Raw genomic sequence first — 16467 nt, 5'->3', positions numbered from 1 at the left:
ATTGTTGAAACAAACTGGAGTTTAACTCCACTAATTCTGTGTGTTGCATTATAATCTGTCATGCTATTATGCACTATGGGAAGGGTCCTACGCATAACTGTGGCTGCACCTTTGACTTCCTTTAATGCTTTTATTTGAATACAGAACATATAATTTTCTTTTCATTCAACCTGCACACTGTATATTTGTTTAACAGTAAGGCTAAATGGCAAACTGCCCTCTGTTTTCACTTAATTCCCTTTATTTCTACACTCTAAGTCTAGGATTGGGGAACTTTTTCTTTCTTTATTTGCCCATAAAATATTGACACAGCCAAAGCTCTTGCTGTACCACTTGCCTCCTGAAGGAAGCCATAAACATCACTGTCCCTTCTTATTACAGTGAAGATATCCCTTTTTTCCTGTTGAGCAATCTTGAACTTACCTTCAGTATGAAATAATTTCAGAAAAGATTGGCTGCAGGGAGCTTGGTGACTGGAAACAGTGCAGCAAAAGTTTTTGTCTGGTTTCTATCAACAGTATAGCACAGAGACAGCTGTCCCTAGAACAGGGGTGGGGAACCTCCGTCCTCCAGGCTCATTGGACTATTTGATGTGACGTGCGAGCCAGTTCAGAAATACAAAAAAAAAACATAAAATTTTTTCAGCGATATATGAAATAACTTAAAATGGTAGTCCCTGAATGCAACAGACACATAGTGGTTGCTATCGTGTCAGTGCAACATGGTGACTGTCAACAAAATGTAAGTAGATGTGGAGAGAAATGGACAAACTATTATTTAATTTGTTGAAGTAAAAGGCATGCCAGTGTGTCTACATTAGTTTGTGGGGCCAAAGTCAAGAGTCATTACAGCTACAAAAACGTTTAACTGGATGAGCTAAAAGGACAAATGTGCTTTATAAAGTTAACGCTATTCGGTGGAGTTTGGATGCCCAACAAGCAACTTTCACAAAACCACATTCTGACAGAAGCAATGTTATGCAGGCAGTTTTCAAGGTGAGCGAGCTGATATCCAAGAAGCTGAAACCTTCAGAAGGAGAATTTGTGAATTTGTGTCTTGTTGCTGCTGCAAGGCTGCTCACACCAGACAAAGTAAAATTGTTCCAAAGTGTCAGTTTGTCTGGAATAATTCAAAGAGATGAAGGAAAAACTGGTGTGGAAACTCAGTGATAGCAAGTGTCTGTGTGAGCTGACCTTCATGGTGGACATTACCAAGAACCTCTCAGACCTGAACCTCAAGCTCCAGCAGCTTCTCAGCTCTCTGCTTTCAAATGTGAAATCATTTGAGGTGAAATTGAAGCTATGGAAAGTGCAGCTGGAAAGAGGAAAGTGCGCAGTTTCCGACTGAAAAAGAACAAAAGCCTGCTGGAACATCTGAATATGCTGCTGAATGCGAAAACTCCTTCAGGCATTTGGTGAGAGGTTTCAGGACATGAAAAGTAAAGAAAAGGAACTGAACATATTTGCTGCACTGTTAATGTGGAACCAGCTGATGTCCCTGACAACCCACAGTACGAAATCACTGAGCTGAACCAGCTGTGAGAGGCATCATCATCATCATCATCATCACTACCATCTGACATCAGACACCAAAGAGAAGCAGTTCCAGTCAGTGCAGAGGTTAATTGATATGTGTTCTGTAACTTAAAGCATGGCCAGGGACGCTGCCAAGGGAGGGCCAGGAGTGCTTGCCCCAAGTGAGCATCCCCCTCCTCCAGGTTGCATATGCATAATAAGCTTCCTCAGGTGCATCCCCGTGCATGTTCCCCACACCTGTCCTACATATATTATAGAGCATGGTTTTCTCAAATCAGGGTCAATCAGCTTCTGAACGACTGTTGTCATGGTGGTTGCCAAGTAGGTTACATCTATGAACAAAGGGGTATTTGACAAACATATTTAGTCAGTATTTGTTATTTTCTGTTAAGATGCATAAAAATCACATTCTTTCTGCAGTTGGCAGTTTTCCGTCAAACTTATAAGCCATTTTTACTGCTACCATAGGTTTTGTGTGTTTAATCCATATCAATAATGTAATAATCTAATAAGCAGTACACCTGAAGTCTCATTTCAGTAAATGTAATCGTATTTAATTATTTTACAATATTGAAAATATGTTACAATACAGAGAACAGGAAATGAAAACAGTTTTGGAATGTGGATTGTTCAGTTTGTTGTTTCATGTACATGATTTGGCGCTCATCAGATGGTGAAGTAAAAGCACTGTAGATAAGACTGTCAGTTTCTTGAAATACTGTACACTTTTGCAGCACAACAAAAAACAAAAACACAGCCTACTTAATAAACATTAACAAAGAGACTAAAACAACAAAAAACAGCAAGCCCCCCCCCATAATTTTCATTCATAGAATATGATAAGTGATATGTACATGTAAAATACTTTTTGCTTGAGACTTTGATTCTAATGTTCAACAGTCGACTGTGTGGTCTGCAGATGTGAACAGGCCGTACTGAAATGGCTTTAAGGAGAGAACGTGGTGGTGGTCTCAGTGTCGGTGGCTCCTGAGCTCCTCCGCCTGCCGCAGGTATACCTGAAGAACCTCTCCTGGCTCATGCAACCCCAGTCCTTCAGTAGCTTCAGGAGGTCATGACGAAACTTTACACCGATAAAGGCATAGACGAAGGGGTTCAGGCAGCACCTCAGGAAGGCCACACACTGGGTGACATCAGTGGCATAGAGTAGTCTGTTGTCATAGTTGCAGTCATCGGTTCCTCCTCTTGATGCGACAACTGTGTTCCAAAATAGGACCAGGTTATAAGGCACTTGGCTGACCACGAAGACAGCGACCACAGCGAGAATCACCTTGATGGCCTTATTCCGTTCAAAGTTACGAGCCTGACAAAGGGTCTGGACAATGCTGCTGTAACAGATGCTCATGACTAGGAGTGGAAGGGCGAAAGCCAGAACAATCTGGCTAGCCTGGATACTGACACGGAGTGGGTCAGAATTGCTTGAGAAAGGAGTGCAGGTGTTGTTATTGATGGTGGTGTACTTCATTTCTGGTATGGAGAAGATCACTGCCATCACCCAGATGACAGCTGATGACACCTTACTGAGAAATATTGCTTGGGTGCGGTGGCGGTGAGCAGAGACGGCCTTGGCGATGGCAAAGTAGCGGTCCACGCTGATGAAAGAGAGTAGGAACATGCTGCTGTAGAAGCTGACCTTGTAAATAGTGTGCATGGCCTTGCACACCACCAGGCCCATCACCCATTCTGCCATGGAGTTTGCTGCCCAAAAGGGGAGCGACAGAGCAAAGAGCAGGTCTGCAAAGGACAGGTTGAGCAGATAAACATCCGTCATGGTCTTGAGACGCTTGAAGTAGAAGAAGGTGAGGATGACCAGTAGGTTCCCTGCCAGCCCCAGAATGCAGATGATTGAGTAGAAGGTAGATATGAACCAGAGACGGAACTGGTGGTTGGCATGTTTCTCACACAGCAGAGGAAAATCGGAATAATCGGGACTGTAATCATAGGATTGGTAGTTCGGGGTGGTTGCATTCTCTTCATGCAGAGATGAGCTAAACTGTAATCAAAGACAGATTAAACTATCAAATAAAGGCAACAAGTAAAGCAAGTAACTATCATTTGAATCCCACACAGCCCCCCACCCCCCACCCACACACACACCCACACACAGACACACACAATTTTGTTTTAGGTACACCTTTAGCAACCACTTCCTTCAAGGAAATCATGCTTGTGAGGTGAAGGTTGTGGTTATTTACTCTACTGTTTTTGCCTCTTAAGTGGATACAAGTTGCTACAACCTTTCTTAACATCTTGTTATCTTTCACGTTTACAACTGTAAGAAGGGGTGCTGCACTTGTGTCTTTCTTACCTTAAAATTCATCAACCATATCAGCACAGCTGGCAGAAGCTTTTGGAGATCTGAAAAACAAATGGAGTGAATTTTTAGAATACCAAGCACAGTAATATAATATGACTGACAGTTGTTGTATTGTGCTGTGTCGGATGATCAGTTAATGGGGTTCTACGATTTAGTTCTACAATCCCAAGTTAAGGGACTTGAAAGAGACAGATTTCCAAAAGAATGGCCAAAAGTGAAGCAGCAAAAGGCCAAAAGTCCCATAACCCCAGTTTCTAACACAGATTTTGTGATATTAACGTGTAGACTCCAAGCCCTCACTGAGAAAATCTAATGACATTATTAAGGTTATTTTCTTCAACTTCACAAAGCTCCCCCAGAGCCACAGAAGTCGTCCTACAAGTGTTTTCACAGGCCGAGCATCCTTCATACCATTAGTAAACTGAAATTTATGTGGTGGAGTTCCCCTTTAAATGCTAGTCTACTGATCATATTTTCTGTTTTGAATGTTTTCATACTAGTGGTGACACTGTGTTTCTTATTGTTAGAGGTAAGGGGCTTCCTCTGCAGCCAGTGGTAATGTTGTCTTAAATCAACTCATTGAAAAAAAGGACAGTTCTGTATTATTTTTATTATTTTTTAAATCTCTTACTAGTAGTTGTTTGTCCTAAAGCATTCAGTCATTCTGGAAAATGTGATTCGTTACACTTCCATACAGACTGAATCATTACTCAAATAACTTGATATTGAAAAAACTTTGTGTGTGTTCTTACAGAAAAAATGCCAGTAGTTGCTGTTTAGCAAATGAGACATAAATATGTTTAAAAACTACTTTTGCAAGTAATTGTCAATTGCAATTCTAATATTAAGCAAGTATTACTATATAGTAGTAGCAGTGGTTGGCAGATTTGGGTTACCTCAAACATCACAATGATTGACATGACTACAAGTAGCTGTATAGACAGGTATAACTCTGCATAACCGACTTATAGATACATGAAATCGCCCTCACAAAACATGTGCGGTGCCACGTTACGTGCAGAGCAATCTGGTCTTTGCTACAGACGAGGAAACCATTACAGCACTGACATCACTTTCAGTCATTTGGAGCACATGGATGATCATGCTAAATGTAATTGATTAAACATGTTACATGTCGTACACATACACACAGTATCACTCCCAGACACAACAGACGCAGTATTTATCGTTAATTAATTTGATACCAGAAGTGTCCACACAGCTACTTCTGACATGACTGACTAACTTTTATTTATTACTTGAGATTACCCTTTGAAGCGTGATCATTTGGTAGCTTTATTACATGCATCATTCACCATAGCTCATGCAACATCCTTTTAACTATCTTAGTTCAACTCTGTTAAGGTACTCACCGCTGACTGAAGTCATGTTGACTGAGAGCAGCACGCTGCAGATAGAGCCCGTCAACACAGATGAGTTCACTGTCTGTGTTCGATGGTGGTTTCCCCTTGTTGAAATGAAAGGGGAAAAAAAAAAACCTTCCTTTCTGTGGGCCCTCACGAATCACGAAAGAACAGTCAGAAAACCACAGACTGCATAAAATATGAACTTTTTTCCATTTATTGGCACTTTGACATTAAAGAATGGAGGTTGATCACAAAGATAAAGCTCTAACATCTTCCTGGTGTTCATAGCCTCAAGACCTATTACTATGTTGGTGTTCTGAAGCGCAGTTATGTACAAATAAACCTCGATTACATAAAAAGTCTCCTTGACCACATTTTGGTAAAAGATGTATTTTAAAGACAAAAAAAATCTATGCCTTATGTGTGTACTTTGTGTTTGATCAGTCTTCAGTTATTTAACATGACCAGCCACAACTCATGCTTCAATGAAAGGGACTACTTTTCAAGGAGCAGGGGCTGAGGTATAAATCATCATATGAATCGTATGTAAATTAGTTATTGTGGGGAAAATCCTTCTGCTCAAAGCTACACGCTGCAGTCAGAAAATACTTACCTGACAGCACTCAGCAACACCGCACATGTATAGACTGGATGCCATGTACAGAATGCAATAGTTCAAAGTACTGTTGGGTACTGCAGTATGCCTCAGTATCTTTTTTATAATCGTTATCCCAGTTCATCACACTACTACATCACTGGACAGCAGATGAGGCCTTGCAAAATTACCCTTTTGCCTGCTAACTCAGAAGATCTGCACGGGGTTCTGCACACCTGTATCTCTGTGGTTGCGGTTTCCAGCTTTCACTTTAAGTAGTCCTAACCTCATGCTACACAGCGTGACAAGTTGCAATGCAGGAGATATCTTTCACATTTCAGCCAAAGCACTGCCAAATCTGATCATCACACCATCTCATAAGAGGCTGAAACTATAGCAATCACATATAACACTTAAATATCCTGTCATGTCTGAATCAGTTCTTTAGTAATGTTGTAATACTGAATTCTGTTACATGCAAAACTGAGCCTTCAGGAAGGTTGCTAGTTCTGCACTGAAAACAGGAAATGAGAACAATTCCCTCTAATCTTACCCACTTCCCTTACCTGTACTGTGTAAAGGACAAATATGCTACATACAAGCACACTGTATGCACCAACAGGCGTATGATACAAGCCTCTGCGTACCTTTATACAGACAACTTGTCTTTGATCGTTTATGCGCCATGACTGCTTATAGTAATGTAGCGTTATCAAATAGGGCTTTGCACTGTACCGTTAAAAGCTCTTTCTGTATTTTTAAATTATGCACATTTGTACCATAACCATGACATTATAGTTATTTATACTGAAAGTGAGAACTTGTTCAGGGTAGAAAAGTTTATTGGTATAAATATGCAAAAGGAAATTCATTTTAAGACTGCATGTTTATGACTGCTCTTCAAGCTGTTTTACGACATGAAAATCCATGTTTAAGCAAACCTCGTTACACTGTGTACACAATTACGGTACATTTAAAAGTTTTCTGCTTAAAATTGCAATATTGATCATAACACAGACATGTTCTAAGCATACTGCTTTTGATTTGATTGATAGCTAGCAAACTTGAGAACACTGGTAGTTCAGCATTGTACAGCATTGATGATCACGTGATATACTTATGGATGGACTGGGCGGGGCCCAGGACAACCGATACACAAGTGTAATAAAAATGCTTAGAATAAATAACAAAAATAACTACTACTAATGACTACAAACTCCTGAGACAATACTGTCACTGTAATACTGATACAGAGAGTAAACAAATATTCTCCTGCCAAGGAGATGGTCACCCAGCTCCACTCATCACAAGTATGCCAACTTATTTTGAAAAATTGCAACATGCAAAAATAACAATAAAAGCAACAATGACACTACAAATACAAAGGACAACGTTAAATATAACACTGAACCATGTTTGTTTCATGTGAAAGCTTTCTTCATATAGCCAGTCTTAGTATAGTCTTGATTTGTGACGATCTGGTCTGATCTATGCCAGACATAGTGCTAGAGATATGTATCAATATGTGCTGAAGGGGGCCTCTGTGTGTTCTTCCAAACAGCGATGAGGCCTGTTCACGTGGGCATTTGTGGTGCACTTGGCAGCCCCTGTCTTTAGACAGGACCATTGCTTTGCTGGCTTCAAGTGTTTTACATTTTTCTTTTACTTGTATTGAGCACACATCTGTGAGCCTTGGGACTTTCAAACTCCACTAAAACATCATCTTTGCCTCAGTCTTGTTAAACACTGAGCCCATCCGACAAACTGAGATGACACGGTGCAATATGTACGTAATCAGAGGATGATATCAGAGGCTGACGGATGAAATGACAGCCTTACAGTTCACAGACCCTCAGGTGTTGGACTCAGTGGGCTGCTCTTGCTTTGCTTGGCCCCTCTGATGGCTCAATAGTTGGGGCATCTTCTGTTTGAGCAGAGGTGGTCTCTGAGCCTGTGTTACTGTCGCTGGTTCCCTCCTCCATGGCTCCCTCTGGGACACTCTCTTTGTCTTCTGACACCCCCTCCTCGCTGCCTGGATGAGTGTCAAGCTCCTCTGAGGCCTTTGACTTCCCTGAGTCAAAAAACAAAAACAAGGCATAACATTAAAAAACATGAAGCCCTGCAGCAGAGCTAGACAGCCACAAAAAAAGGCCAGTGTGGCACACCTGGTGTGTCTGTGGTGTTGGATTCCGTGTCCTCCCCTTCCTTGTTGCTACTTTCACTCAGAGAATTTGGCTGGGACTTGCTGCCATGCGTTGCACAAATGTGCTTTTCTTCTTCAGCTAAGACACAGGTGGGGGCCTCTCTTGCACCTCGGTCTCCTGCATCCTTTTCTCGTTCTGCCATCCGTTTGCGGGCTGCCTCTTCTGCTGCAGCGATCTCTGCAGAAATCTTCTCCATGTCCACTTCCACCTTCATACAACACAACTTAAAAGTACAGCAATGGGGGATTTAATGTGGAAAGATGAAACAATTGCTGCACTCTTGAGCATGCTGTACGTGCCCAATAGATTTTTTTTGGTCACTTTAATGGAACTAAATAACACCACTGAATGTGCACTTTCAGTTCTGTTTCTATCTACAACAATGTTTCAGCACATGTTCAGTCTTGAAAATGCTCCTTCTCGGTGAGTGAGTGACTGGATGCTGTCAGATGCTCTGTAACAGGGTAAATGGCGCCACCTCTTGTGAATAGCAGACAGTGCAATCAATTGCACAGTGCTGCGTCTCATTTCAGAACAATTATGGGGGCTACAAATTGTAAATGATGACAGCTTTATAATTGCCAGAACATGTGGATGGAGTTAGCAGCAGCTGGTGGCTGTAAAGCAGGCGTAGACTGGCACATAACCAGAGCTGCACACTGTATAATCAAACATGCAAAATGAAGCTTGCGTGCGAGTAAGTGATGACCAAGTTCCATGTAAAAGATGCCATACCCTTTTGAGCTCATTTGTGAATGTCTCTGTGGCTTCGATGAATTTTCTTTTCTTATCCTGGTGGCGGTCTTCAATCTGAAGCAACTCTGCCTCCAACTTTCTCTGTGACAGAAGACACACAGGCTCCACAGTTGGTACACTATTAACTGCTAAAAACAAAGGTGTCTGCTAAATACCAGCATTACACAATTTGATCATACCTGGTGTACCATTAAAGACTGGACCTGGCGTTTGAGGACCTGCATGCGTGCAGTGGTCACAACGGACCGCACATCTGGGACTACGCTCTCACTGAGGATCTCGCTGATCAGACGGTGGTTGCGTTGGAAGCGAGATGCAGCTGAGTGCTTTATAGAAAACCCATCGTCGTAATCTGAAGACATGAAAAACATCTAAGTTATTAAGATTGTTTCAGGAAATATATTTTTACACACCTGTCAAAAGAGTAGAGCTGTGTTACAGTCACCGTCACCGAATATGAGAGGCTTCAGCAAACTATGGCAAAAATGATCCAAAACAAAATGATGCAAATGCTACTCTATCAAGACACTATAAACATGAGGAGGATATTGCTCAATATTTATACAGAGTTAGAGTTAAGTGTAGGCCATTATGTCAAAATACATCCTTATGTAAAGCAAAACCGTTATTGTTAGGTGAATGGGACAAGCAGTTAATTATAACCCAGTGTATGTGGACAGATGTAGTCTGCAATTTTCATTCATCAGCAAATGTTCCTCTTTGTCTTAAATGTATACTCCTTTTCCATTTAAATACAGGATGATAGTGCAGGAAAGTAAAATCCAAATACAGTTAATCTACAGTACCTTAAGACAATAATCATCCCTACTTACTTTTTCCACATTAAAGAAATAACTCCAGATGGATTCAAATGGATTTTTTATTTTATTTATTTATTTTGCAAATGCATTCAGCATAAAATTCAGAACTACAGTACTTTCAGAAGCATCTTTGACAGTGATTACAGCTTTCGACCTTCCTGATTTTGACAACCATCATTTTGGTGCACTGACCATTCTCCCATTCTCTTTTGCTCAGGCTTTGTTTGGATGTGTGAAGAGAACAGTATCTGTACACAGCTGTCCTCAGGTCGGTGAGTAGATTTTCAATAGAATTTCAAGAGCCAATCCAGAACAACGCTGAATGCAAAACATTTTGGGGGTCAAAACAATGTGTTTTTGACAAACACAAAAATGACATTTGTGCTTTCAACACAAGTTCTGTAAATGTCAAATGATTGCAAGTAAGTAACTGGCTGCAATTAATGAAGACATTTACAGAAGTGATTAATACTAGATCAAATGAGTAAATTGAATGCATTTATGTATTGAATTTTACGGTATCTGTTAAATTACCGGTGCCATTTTAACAACTTGAATATATAGCTGGATTCAAAAATACACACAGTTACAGTTTTAAATACAGTTTATAGAAACTATGTGATTCCTTTCTAAGTCTGCATGTTTATTTACCAATTACTTCCCCTTTTATACTTCAATTTGCCTACACTGTTCAATGCTATTATAAACGTGGCACTCCTCTTTGGCTCTGCTAAAGCTTTGTCTCGTGCAACAAGAGCTCACAGTGGATATCACCTGAATTCGTGGTTGTTATGCACCCATGTGTGCACAAAGAAACTTTCCAGAGAGCAGACATGAATCTCACCTGCCATGTTCAAAGTTTCAAAGGTGCTCACAGAAGTTGTCTGACACCACAACAGGAAACAGTCCAAAGATGTAATACATTCTGAAGGTAGTGTGTGAGAATTAAGCTTCTCTTATGTTCACAAATTCAACAGATTTCAGCCTCACTAGTGTGTGGAATTTGATATTTTCCAACTTTTCCTTTTAGCACAATACTACCCTGCATGATTAGTGTTTCACATTATTCTGCATGACAGAATTAAAGTAAAACCAAGGCACCTCCTGAATGGCTCATAATGTCCCAATTACATTACACGCATGACAAACTATGAAAAAATATCGATAATTTAGTTTTGCTTGTTCATTTTCTCACATGCATTTTAAAACAGAGCACGATAGATCCGTCGTTTGCTTTTGAATGCATGTCTCTAGCTGGAACTTGATCTCTGTGAGCTGTTTTGATGCTATTAAGAACAGAACAGGAGAAACAGAGACATGCCAGCAGCTTAGAGTCAAATTTCCAAAAGACTTTATTACTAAAGCACAATCTCTGAATATATAGCCACCCGGAGAGCTAAATCTTATTTAATCATTGACGTAGTACGTGCAGTCTGTTGAGAACATAACCCACTGGGATACCAGCACTGACATTTTTATGGTCTGGGGTGTTTCTAAATAGCAATTGGTTTTATCTGTAGTTTTCCTGTACATCATTATCTTCTACTGTAACCCAGCCAGACCCCAGACAAGCATCATTTCCTTGAGGTGGGTGTAACTCAAAAGTCTTCTTCTGGCCTGTGTGTCTAACATGTGTGTGCGTCAGTCTTTAAAACAACAGAGAAAAGAATGTAAATTTTGCAATTATGTCTAAACCAATGGCAAGAATACCTACAAAATGTAAACAGTTGTGCAAAACAATGACAAATTTTGTTCCATTTTGCAGCTTAAAAGCAGAAATGGCATTTCAAAGGTAGCATTACCAAACATGTGGATGGTTGTAGCAGTGTAGGAGGAGGGGAAAAGATAACAGTTTCTGGGTGTGCGGACTGGCAACTCTGTGTGGTCGTGCTACAGTAATTACAGCTCTGTCACAGTGCTCTAAACCTTGGGAGACAAAGCATTTAGCCGAGTGGCCTTACCATCTGGATCCTCTGCTGGCTGAATACTCATGTAAGGCTCGCCCTTGTCCAGTCTAGACTGTCTCTGGCGGCTCTCTTCTTCTAGAGCTGCCTCAGCCCGGCTTTTTGCATTGACGTAGGCCAGGTAGGCTGGCGAATTGTGATAGGCCTTCATGCTCTCATTATATTCAATCTACGGTGAAAAAGATGACAGGAATGACAGGGAAACAGACAAGGCAAACAGACGCAACATGAGGACTCTTGTTTCAATCAACTATGACAAGAAAAGGAAAGAGGTTTACTCAGGTTACTGTTAGGAAGGAAGAAATGATGACTGGAGGGACCCACAACTGTTGGAGACACATCTACTGGTCACCCATCAGAACAACCCCATAAACACCCCTTGTAAAACAACCAACCTTCTCTGCTTCGTAGTCATTCAAATAATCCTGTTTCTCCTCATCAGTGAGGTCCCTCCACATGCCACCGATTATCTTCCCAATTTCCCATAGCTTCAGATCAGGATTGGAGGCTTTTACTTGATCCCAAACCTGGTGATGAGAACCAGACATGGGTGTGGGGTTGGGTTGGATTGGAGGGGCTATAAGTGGTTATCTCTTTGCAGAGAGGTCACAAACCAGAGGAGGCCGTGTGCTTTAAGCTCCATCTCCAAATTGATAAATCCCACTGCATGGTGAGGACAGTCCTAGCTAATTCCTGGCATAATGTGGCTTCACACCTACCTCGATTAGCAAGAATCTATTAGTGTCTGAAACAAAATGTACATCTTACTTACTCTGAGCTGATAGAATATCTTAAAAGCAAAGCATCCCTGTCTTCCAACAGAGCATATGATGATTCAAAAGGTAGCAATTAAATACTGTGCACTTACCTTACGACTATATCTCATATATGGCATCAATGGCTTATCGGGTGGCTTTGGTGGCTTTGGGATATTTATTCCAGAGGAATTCTGGCAAACAAAGAAGAGTCACCTTAAGGCACGGTTGCTGTGGAGTGATCAGGCAACCATTTAAACACTCTCACTAAGCTAGGCTGAGTACAGCTTGTAAAACTACATACAGGTGCATAGTTATGTAATTTGACATAAAACTATCAGAAAATGAGACTTAGAATCAAATACAATATGCATCAAAGTAATTTTGTGTCACTTCAATTAACATGATTTAATTAATGTCAGTTTGAGGCCATACGCAAGTCAGGAACCCCACAGAGTACAATGGAATAGCACTGACTGTGAAAAAAAAAAAAATCTCACTTAAACTGAGATTTGCCCATAATGCCATTATCAGAGTCAGCCAACCACAGCTTGCATGCAGCGACTAAATTACTGCTCAGCAGCCAGAGCCATGCCGAGCTGCGAGTCTGTAATGCCATGGCAACACTGATGGCATGGGTTACTTAACATGGCTGTAAGAAATGCAGACTTTGAAAGGCAGGTGGTATTTGAATACACACAGATGGACTTTTTAGCCAGTCTGCACTGTGATGGAGGCAGCACAGGGAGTTTGGTATGACACACATTCAGTCTCAGTAATGGAATGAGTTAAGCGTCTCGTACTGACTACTCTGCAGCATCTGCTCTTGCAAAAAATGCAAAAATACATCGAATCTCATTTGCTCTGAGCAAAGCAAAGGTCAAGCTTCTGAAAAGCTCCAGTGCTGTTGATGCTTGAAGTCTCACCCTTAGACTAAGCCAAACTTAACTGTCCACTTGCATCTGCCTGACATTTTCAGTCACCTTGTTTACTCTGTGTTATTATTCATACCGTTACCCGGCTGTTGCTGCTTTGGCTCCCTCCCAGTCTGTAGTTGTTGTAGGCAAGGTGGCTGTATGGGTTGTACCCCACAAACCCGGTAGTGTTGGGCATTTGCTGATGGAAACAAATGAGACAGAAATACGAATGAGAAATGACATAAAAGGTGGGTGCAAATAAATAAGAAGCTGGGAAAATGCAAATCTGAAGCCTTTTCAGAAGCCATGGTGTATCGGCACAGCCGTCTGTGTTACAAACAGGTGTTGTGGCTTCAACATGAAAAAATGACAATATATTCTGATAAAGCACGAACTGTACCAAAATTATGTCTCCAAGCAGCAACGTCGGCTTAACTTTGGATACCTAGCCAGCATTCAGTGCTCCACCAGGTTAGGGATACTTACAGTCGTAGGGGCAGGGGGAGGGGGGGGAGCATAGGATGGCCTCTCTGTTGTGAAAGAGATGGTCCAAATCAAACAGAGCATCAGTGCAGTGAAACAGCAGACAATTTCAAATCCTCCACATTAGCTAACCCTGACTCTTCACTAGTGATGGTTAGTAAAAATGCTGTCTTTCTACATGAAATACAACCATCAATAACACAATTTGACCAACAACAACAGAATGCTGTGTTAACCACTGATGAACCTTTGACACTACAGTGTTATGGTTATATCAATTCACGTGTATTTCTGGAAATATATTTGAATATGCATTTTGAAATCATCATCTTCACATAGCTTAATGTCACATCAAGCTGAATCCCTCCCAGTTTCTTACTTGACATCTTTGCAGTGAGGAACAGTTAGGTGTCAATCTATTCCGGTCATTGGCTCTGCAATAAACACACAGTGGGAAAGCATTTTACATCGTATAGATGAGATGAACTGTGCTGACACGGTGGTTTAATGTTATCCATTGCACAAAACAAAGAAGTGCCGATGGTGACTGTCAGACAACAGGGCAGGCTAACGCTGACTAGCATCGTCGTTACCTCTAAGTTAGCTTAAGCTGACTAAATCAATCAACTGAAGCTTGTTGGATTAAAATACATTTAATGTTAGCAAAAGAACACATATCAATCACAGCGTTCATTTGCTAAAGGTCGCATTAAATGCCAAAGGAGTCATGACTATTTTGATAGGATAACAGCTGAGATGGCACAGGTTGTTCACGTTGTGACTACATTTCATCGGTCATCTAACCGCTATCGCTAACGTTACATCTCTTCGGGAGCGAGCTGTGATTTAGCTAGCTAGCTAACGTTAGCATGCTAACGTAGAGCAGCTACAGAATAGTGTTCTTTTTAGCTAGGTTAGCTAGTCTACCGCAAACGCCAGCAATAAACAGAGCGGTGGCAAACGTGCGTGACTTCAGCGCTAAACTGTGAGGAGAGAAAATATTCCAAACTAGCTGGTTGACTAGCTCATCATGTTAACGTTAACTTCTGTGGTCTGAATAACCAGCAGCTTGAGGACTAGCTGGTTACGTAGCTTAGCTACCTCAGCTAAATGACAAGGAAAATACATAACTGAGACATTACTAGCATGCAACGTCAAGGCAAACCAACATACCTACAGATATACAAAATCCCATAGATTCTGCTGGTGACGAGTAGGCATGTATAATAAAGTGCTGGACAAAAACTCACCCTAAAACCTTAAATCCCAAACACAGTGTGTACGTTGTGGGTTTGACAGGGAAGGCTAACCACCTAGCTCAAAGAAACAGTCCCCACAATAAACGAATGAAATGGGGTCCACTCCTAAGATTCCTGCAGAATCTTCCAGAATTGCACCCCCACCCTCTCCTCATTACAGCTGTTCCTTGGCTCGATGCGGATGCTCATCGCCCTCAACTGTCACTGCTGCAGCTCTGACTTACTGATCTGACAGCAGAAACATATTTCTTCCCCAGAACAGTCATTCCATTCAGAGAAAAGGAGAAAGTATCGTAACAGCGCAGCTAAACGGGATTTCACAATACACTTTAATGGCTTTAGCTTCATGTGCATCATCATAAGACTTGTAGGGAAAATAGTGGAGCCAGCTTACTCCTGAGTTGTGTAAAGTTAGAAGCAAAAATCCAGTGCTATGTGAGTGCAGATGCTTTACAGTTTACACACATTTCTCTCACTTTTTTTTTTTTTTTTTTTTGGAAAAGGAAATAAACTCGGGCTATAGCACTGAAAAAAGCTGAAGTGGCTTATGTCACCATACCGTAAGTTGCATGGCGGACGCTTCACAGGCCACTAAGCTTTTGAGAAAATCAAGGTTGCCCTATTCACTGCTCCCTTGTTTTGAGAACTGAAATACTTTGCATTCTTGTTCACATTGTTTGAGAGCCGCCCAGGTCAATAGTTGTAATAGTGTGTACCCTAAAGATAACAGTCCAAAGCCTGCAGGATTTAGCCTACATCTCTGTCCATTCAACCTGAATAGTACTTGTTTTGGATTTGTTAATTGATTGTGTTCATTTGTGACCCTGTTACTTTCTGTTTACACTGCACACTTGAGAGCTTATTTTATTTCTGCTTGACCTGCAGCCTGTATGATATGCAAGCAGACACTGTTGTGATCTCACCTGCAGATGTGGTGCTTCATCTTTTCGTTCACCAAGCAATGGCCAGAAAGCTGTATGGATGGCGCACGGGGCAGATTCCATACAAGGCAAGGCGGGGACCTTGTTTAGCACTGGACACCTGTGATGGAGTACATGTTGAGGTAGGTTGGAGGTCACATGCCTGTAAGCTACTGTGCAGGCTTAACACAGACACTCATGCAGGGCCTCCCAGGCACAGCTGTGGGATTGTGGATGCCCAGGGGCAGAACAGGGCCTATGACATTTTGAATCAATCAGAGGGAAACCCATAAGGCTGTTCTTGTAATGCAGCTTCAGACCCAGTTCTTAAGCCTGTAGAGCTCTCCAAAATAGACTCAGGGAGTGGAACTAAGCTGACTTGAAAGTTTACTCTGGTGGTAGACGGTGGAGGTATTTTTAGAAGCTGCTGTAGTCAGATTATTATGATGTATCATTCCAGAGGTATTTCTTGGACAAATACTTTGAGTATTATCATTAACCTGTCTGTCTAACCAGCTTTCATGAGAGGCTCAGGGAAGCATACGGTGCTCGATTT

The 16467-nt window shown here is 41.4% G+C and overlaps 2 protein-coding genes across 11 annotated transcripts; both read right to left on the bottom strand.

The window, feature by feature from the left end:
* Positions 1 to 2070: 2070 nt before the first annotated feature.
* ccr7 (chemokine (C-C motif) receptor 7) lies at positions 2071 to 5291 on the bottom strand. The gene is made up of 3 exons (XM_076728644.1): positions 5244 to 5291; positions 3862 to 3911; positions 2071 to 3546 (listed from the first exon to the last, which is right to left on the bottom strand). Exons 1-3 carry the CDS (start codon positions 5257 to 5259, stop codon positions 2482 to 2484), a joined length of 1131 nt encoding a protein of 376 aa, XP_076584759.1. The 5' UTR covers positions 5260 to 5291; the 3' UTR covers positions 2071 to 2481.
* Positions 5292 to 6653: 1362 nt separating this feature from the next.
* Positions 6654 to 15325, bottom strand: LOC143319073 (SWI/SNF-related matrix-associated actin-dependent regulator of chromatin subfamily E member 1-like). 10 transcript variants are annotated; one of them, XM_076727649.1, is made up of 11 exons: positions 14906 to 15325; positions 14112 to 14166; positions 13736 to 13779; positions 13344 to 13448; positions 12446 to 12526; positions 11973 to 12104; positions 11575 to 11746; positions 8972 to 9144; positions 8772 to 8873; positions 7998 to 8259; positions 6654 to 7903 (listed from the first exon to the last, which is right to left on the bottom strand). In XM_076727649.1, exons 2-11 carry the CDS (start codon positions 14116 to 14118, stop codon positions 7698 to 7700), a joined length of 1284 nt encoding a protein of 427 aa, XP_076583764.1. In that variant the 5' UTR covers positions 14119 to 14166; positions 14906 to 15325; the 3' UTR covers positions 6654 to 7697. The 10 variants fall into 10 exon arrangements, with proteins under 10 accessions (XP_076583764.1, XP_076583769.1, XP_076583770.1 ...); XM_076727654.1 differs by having other exon boundaries at positions 13350 to 13448; positions 14983 to 15325; XM_076727655.1 differs by having other exon boundaries at positions 7998 to 8244; positions 14906 to 15294.
* Between the last annotated feature and the right edge of the window lie 1142 nt (positions 15326 to 16467).

This window comes from Chaetodon auriga, chromosome 4 (genome assembly GCF_051107435.1).
Source record: "Chaetodon auriga isolate fChaAug3 chromosome 4, fChaAug3.hap1, whole genome shotgun sequence".
NCBI classification, from domain to species: domain Eukaryota; kingdom Metazoa; phylum Chordata; class Actinopteri; order Chaetodontiformes; family Chaetodontidae; genus Chaetodon; species Chaetodon auriga.
This window is presented reverse-complemented; position numbering and strand designations above follow the sequence as displayed.

Excerpts from the sequence above, each read along its gene's own strand:
- ccr7 (XM_076728644.1), bottom strand. Across the intron at positions 3,547-3,861 it reads TATGGTTGATGAATTTTAAG|TTTAGCTCATCTCTGCATGA; the intron begins GTAAGAAAGACA and ends CTTTGATTACAG.
- LOC143319073 (XM_076727649.1), bottom strand. Across the intron at positions 8,874-8,971 it reads AGTCTTTAATGGTACACCAG|AGAAAGTTGGAGGCAGAGTT; the intron begins GTATGATCAAAT and ends CTTCTGTCACAG. Across the intron at positions 7,904-7,997 it reads CAACACCACAGACACACCAG|GGAAGTCAAAGGCCTCAGAG; the intron begins GTGTGCCACACT and ends TTTTTGACTCAG.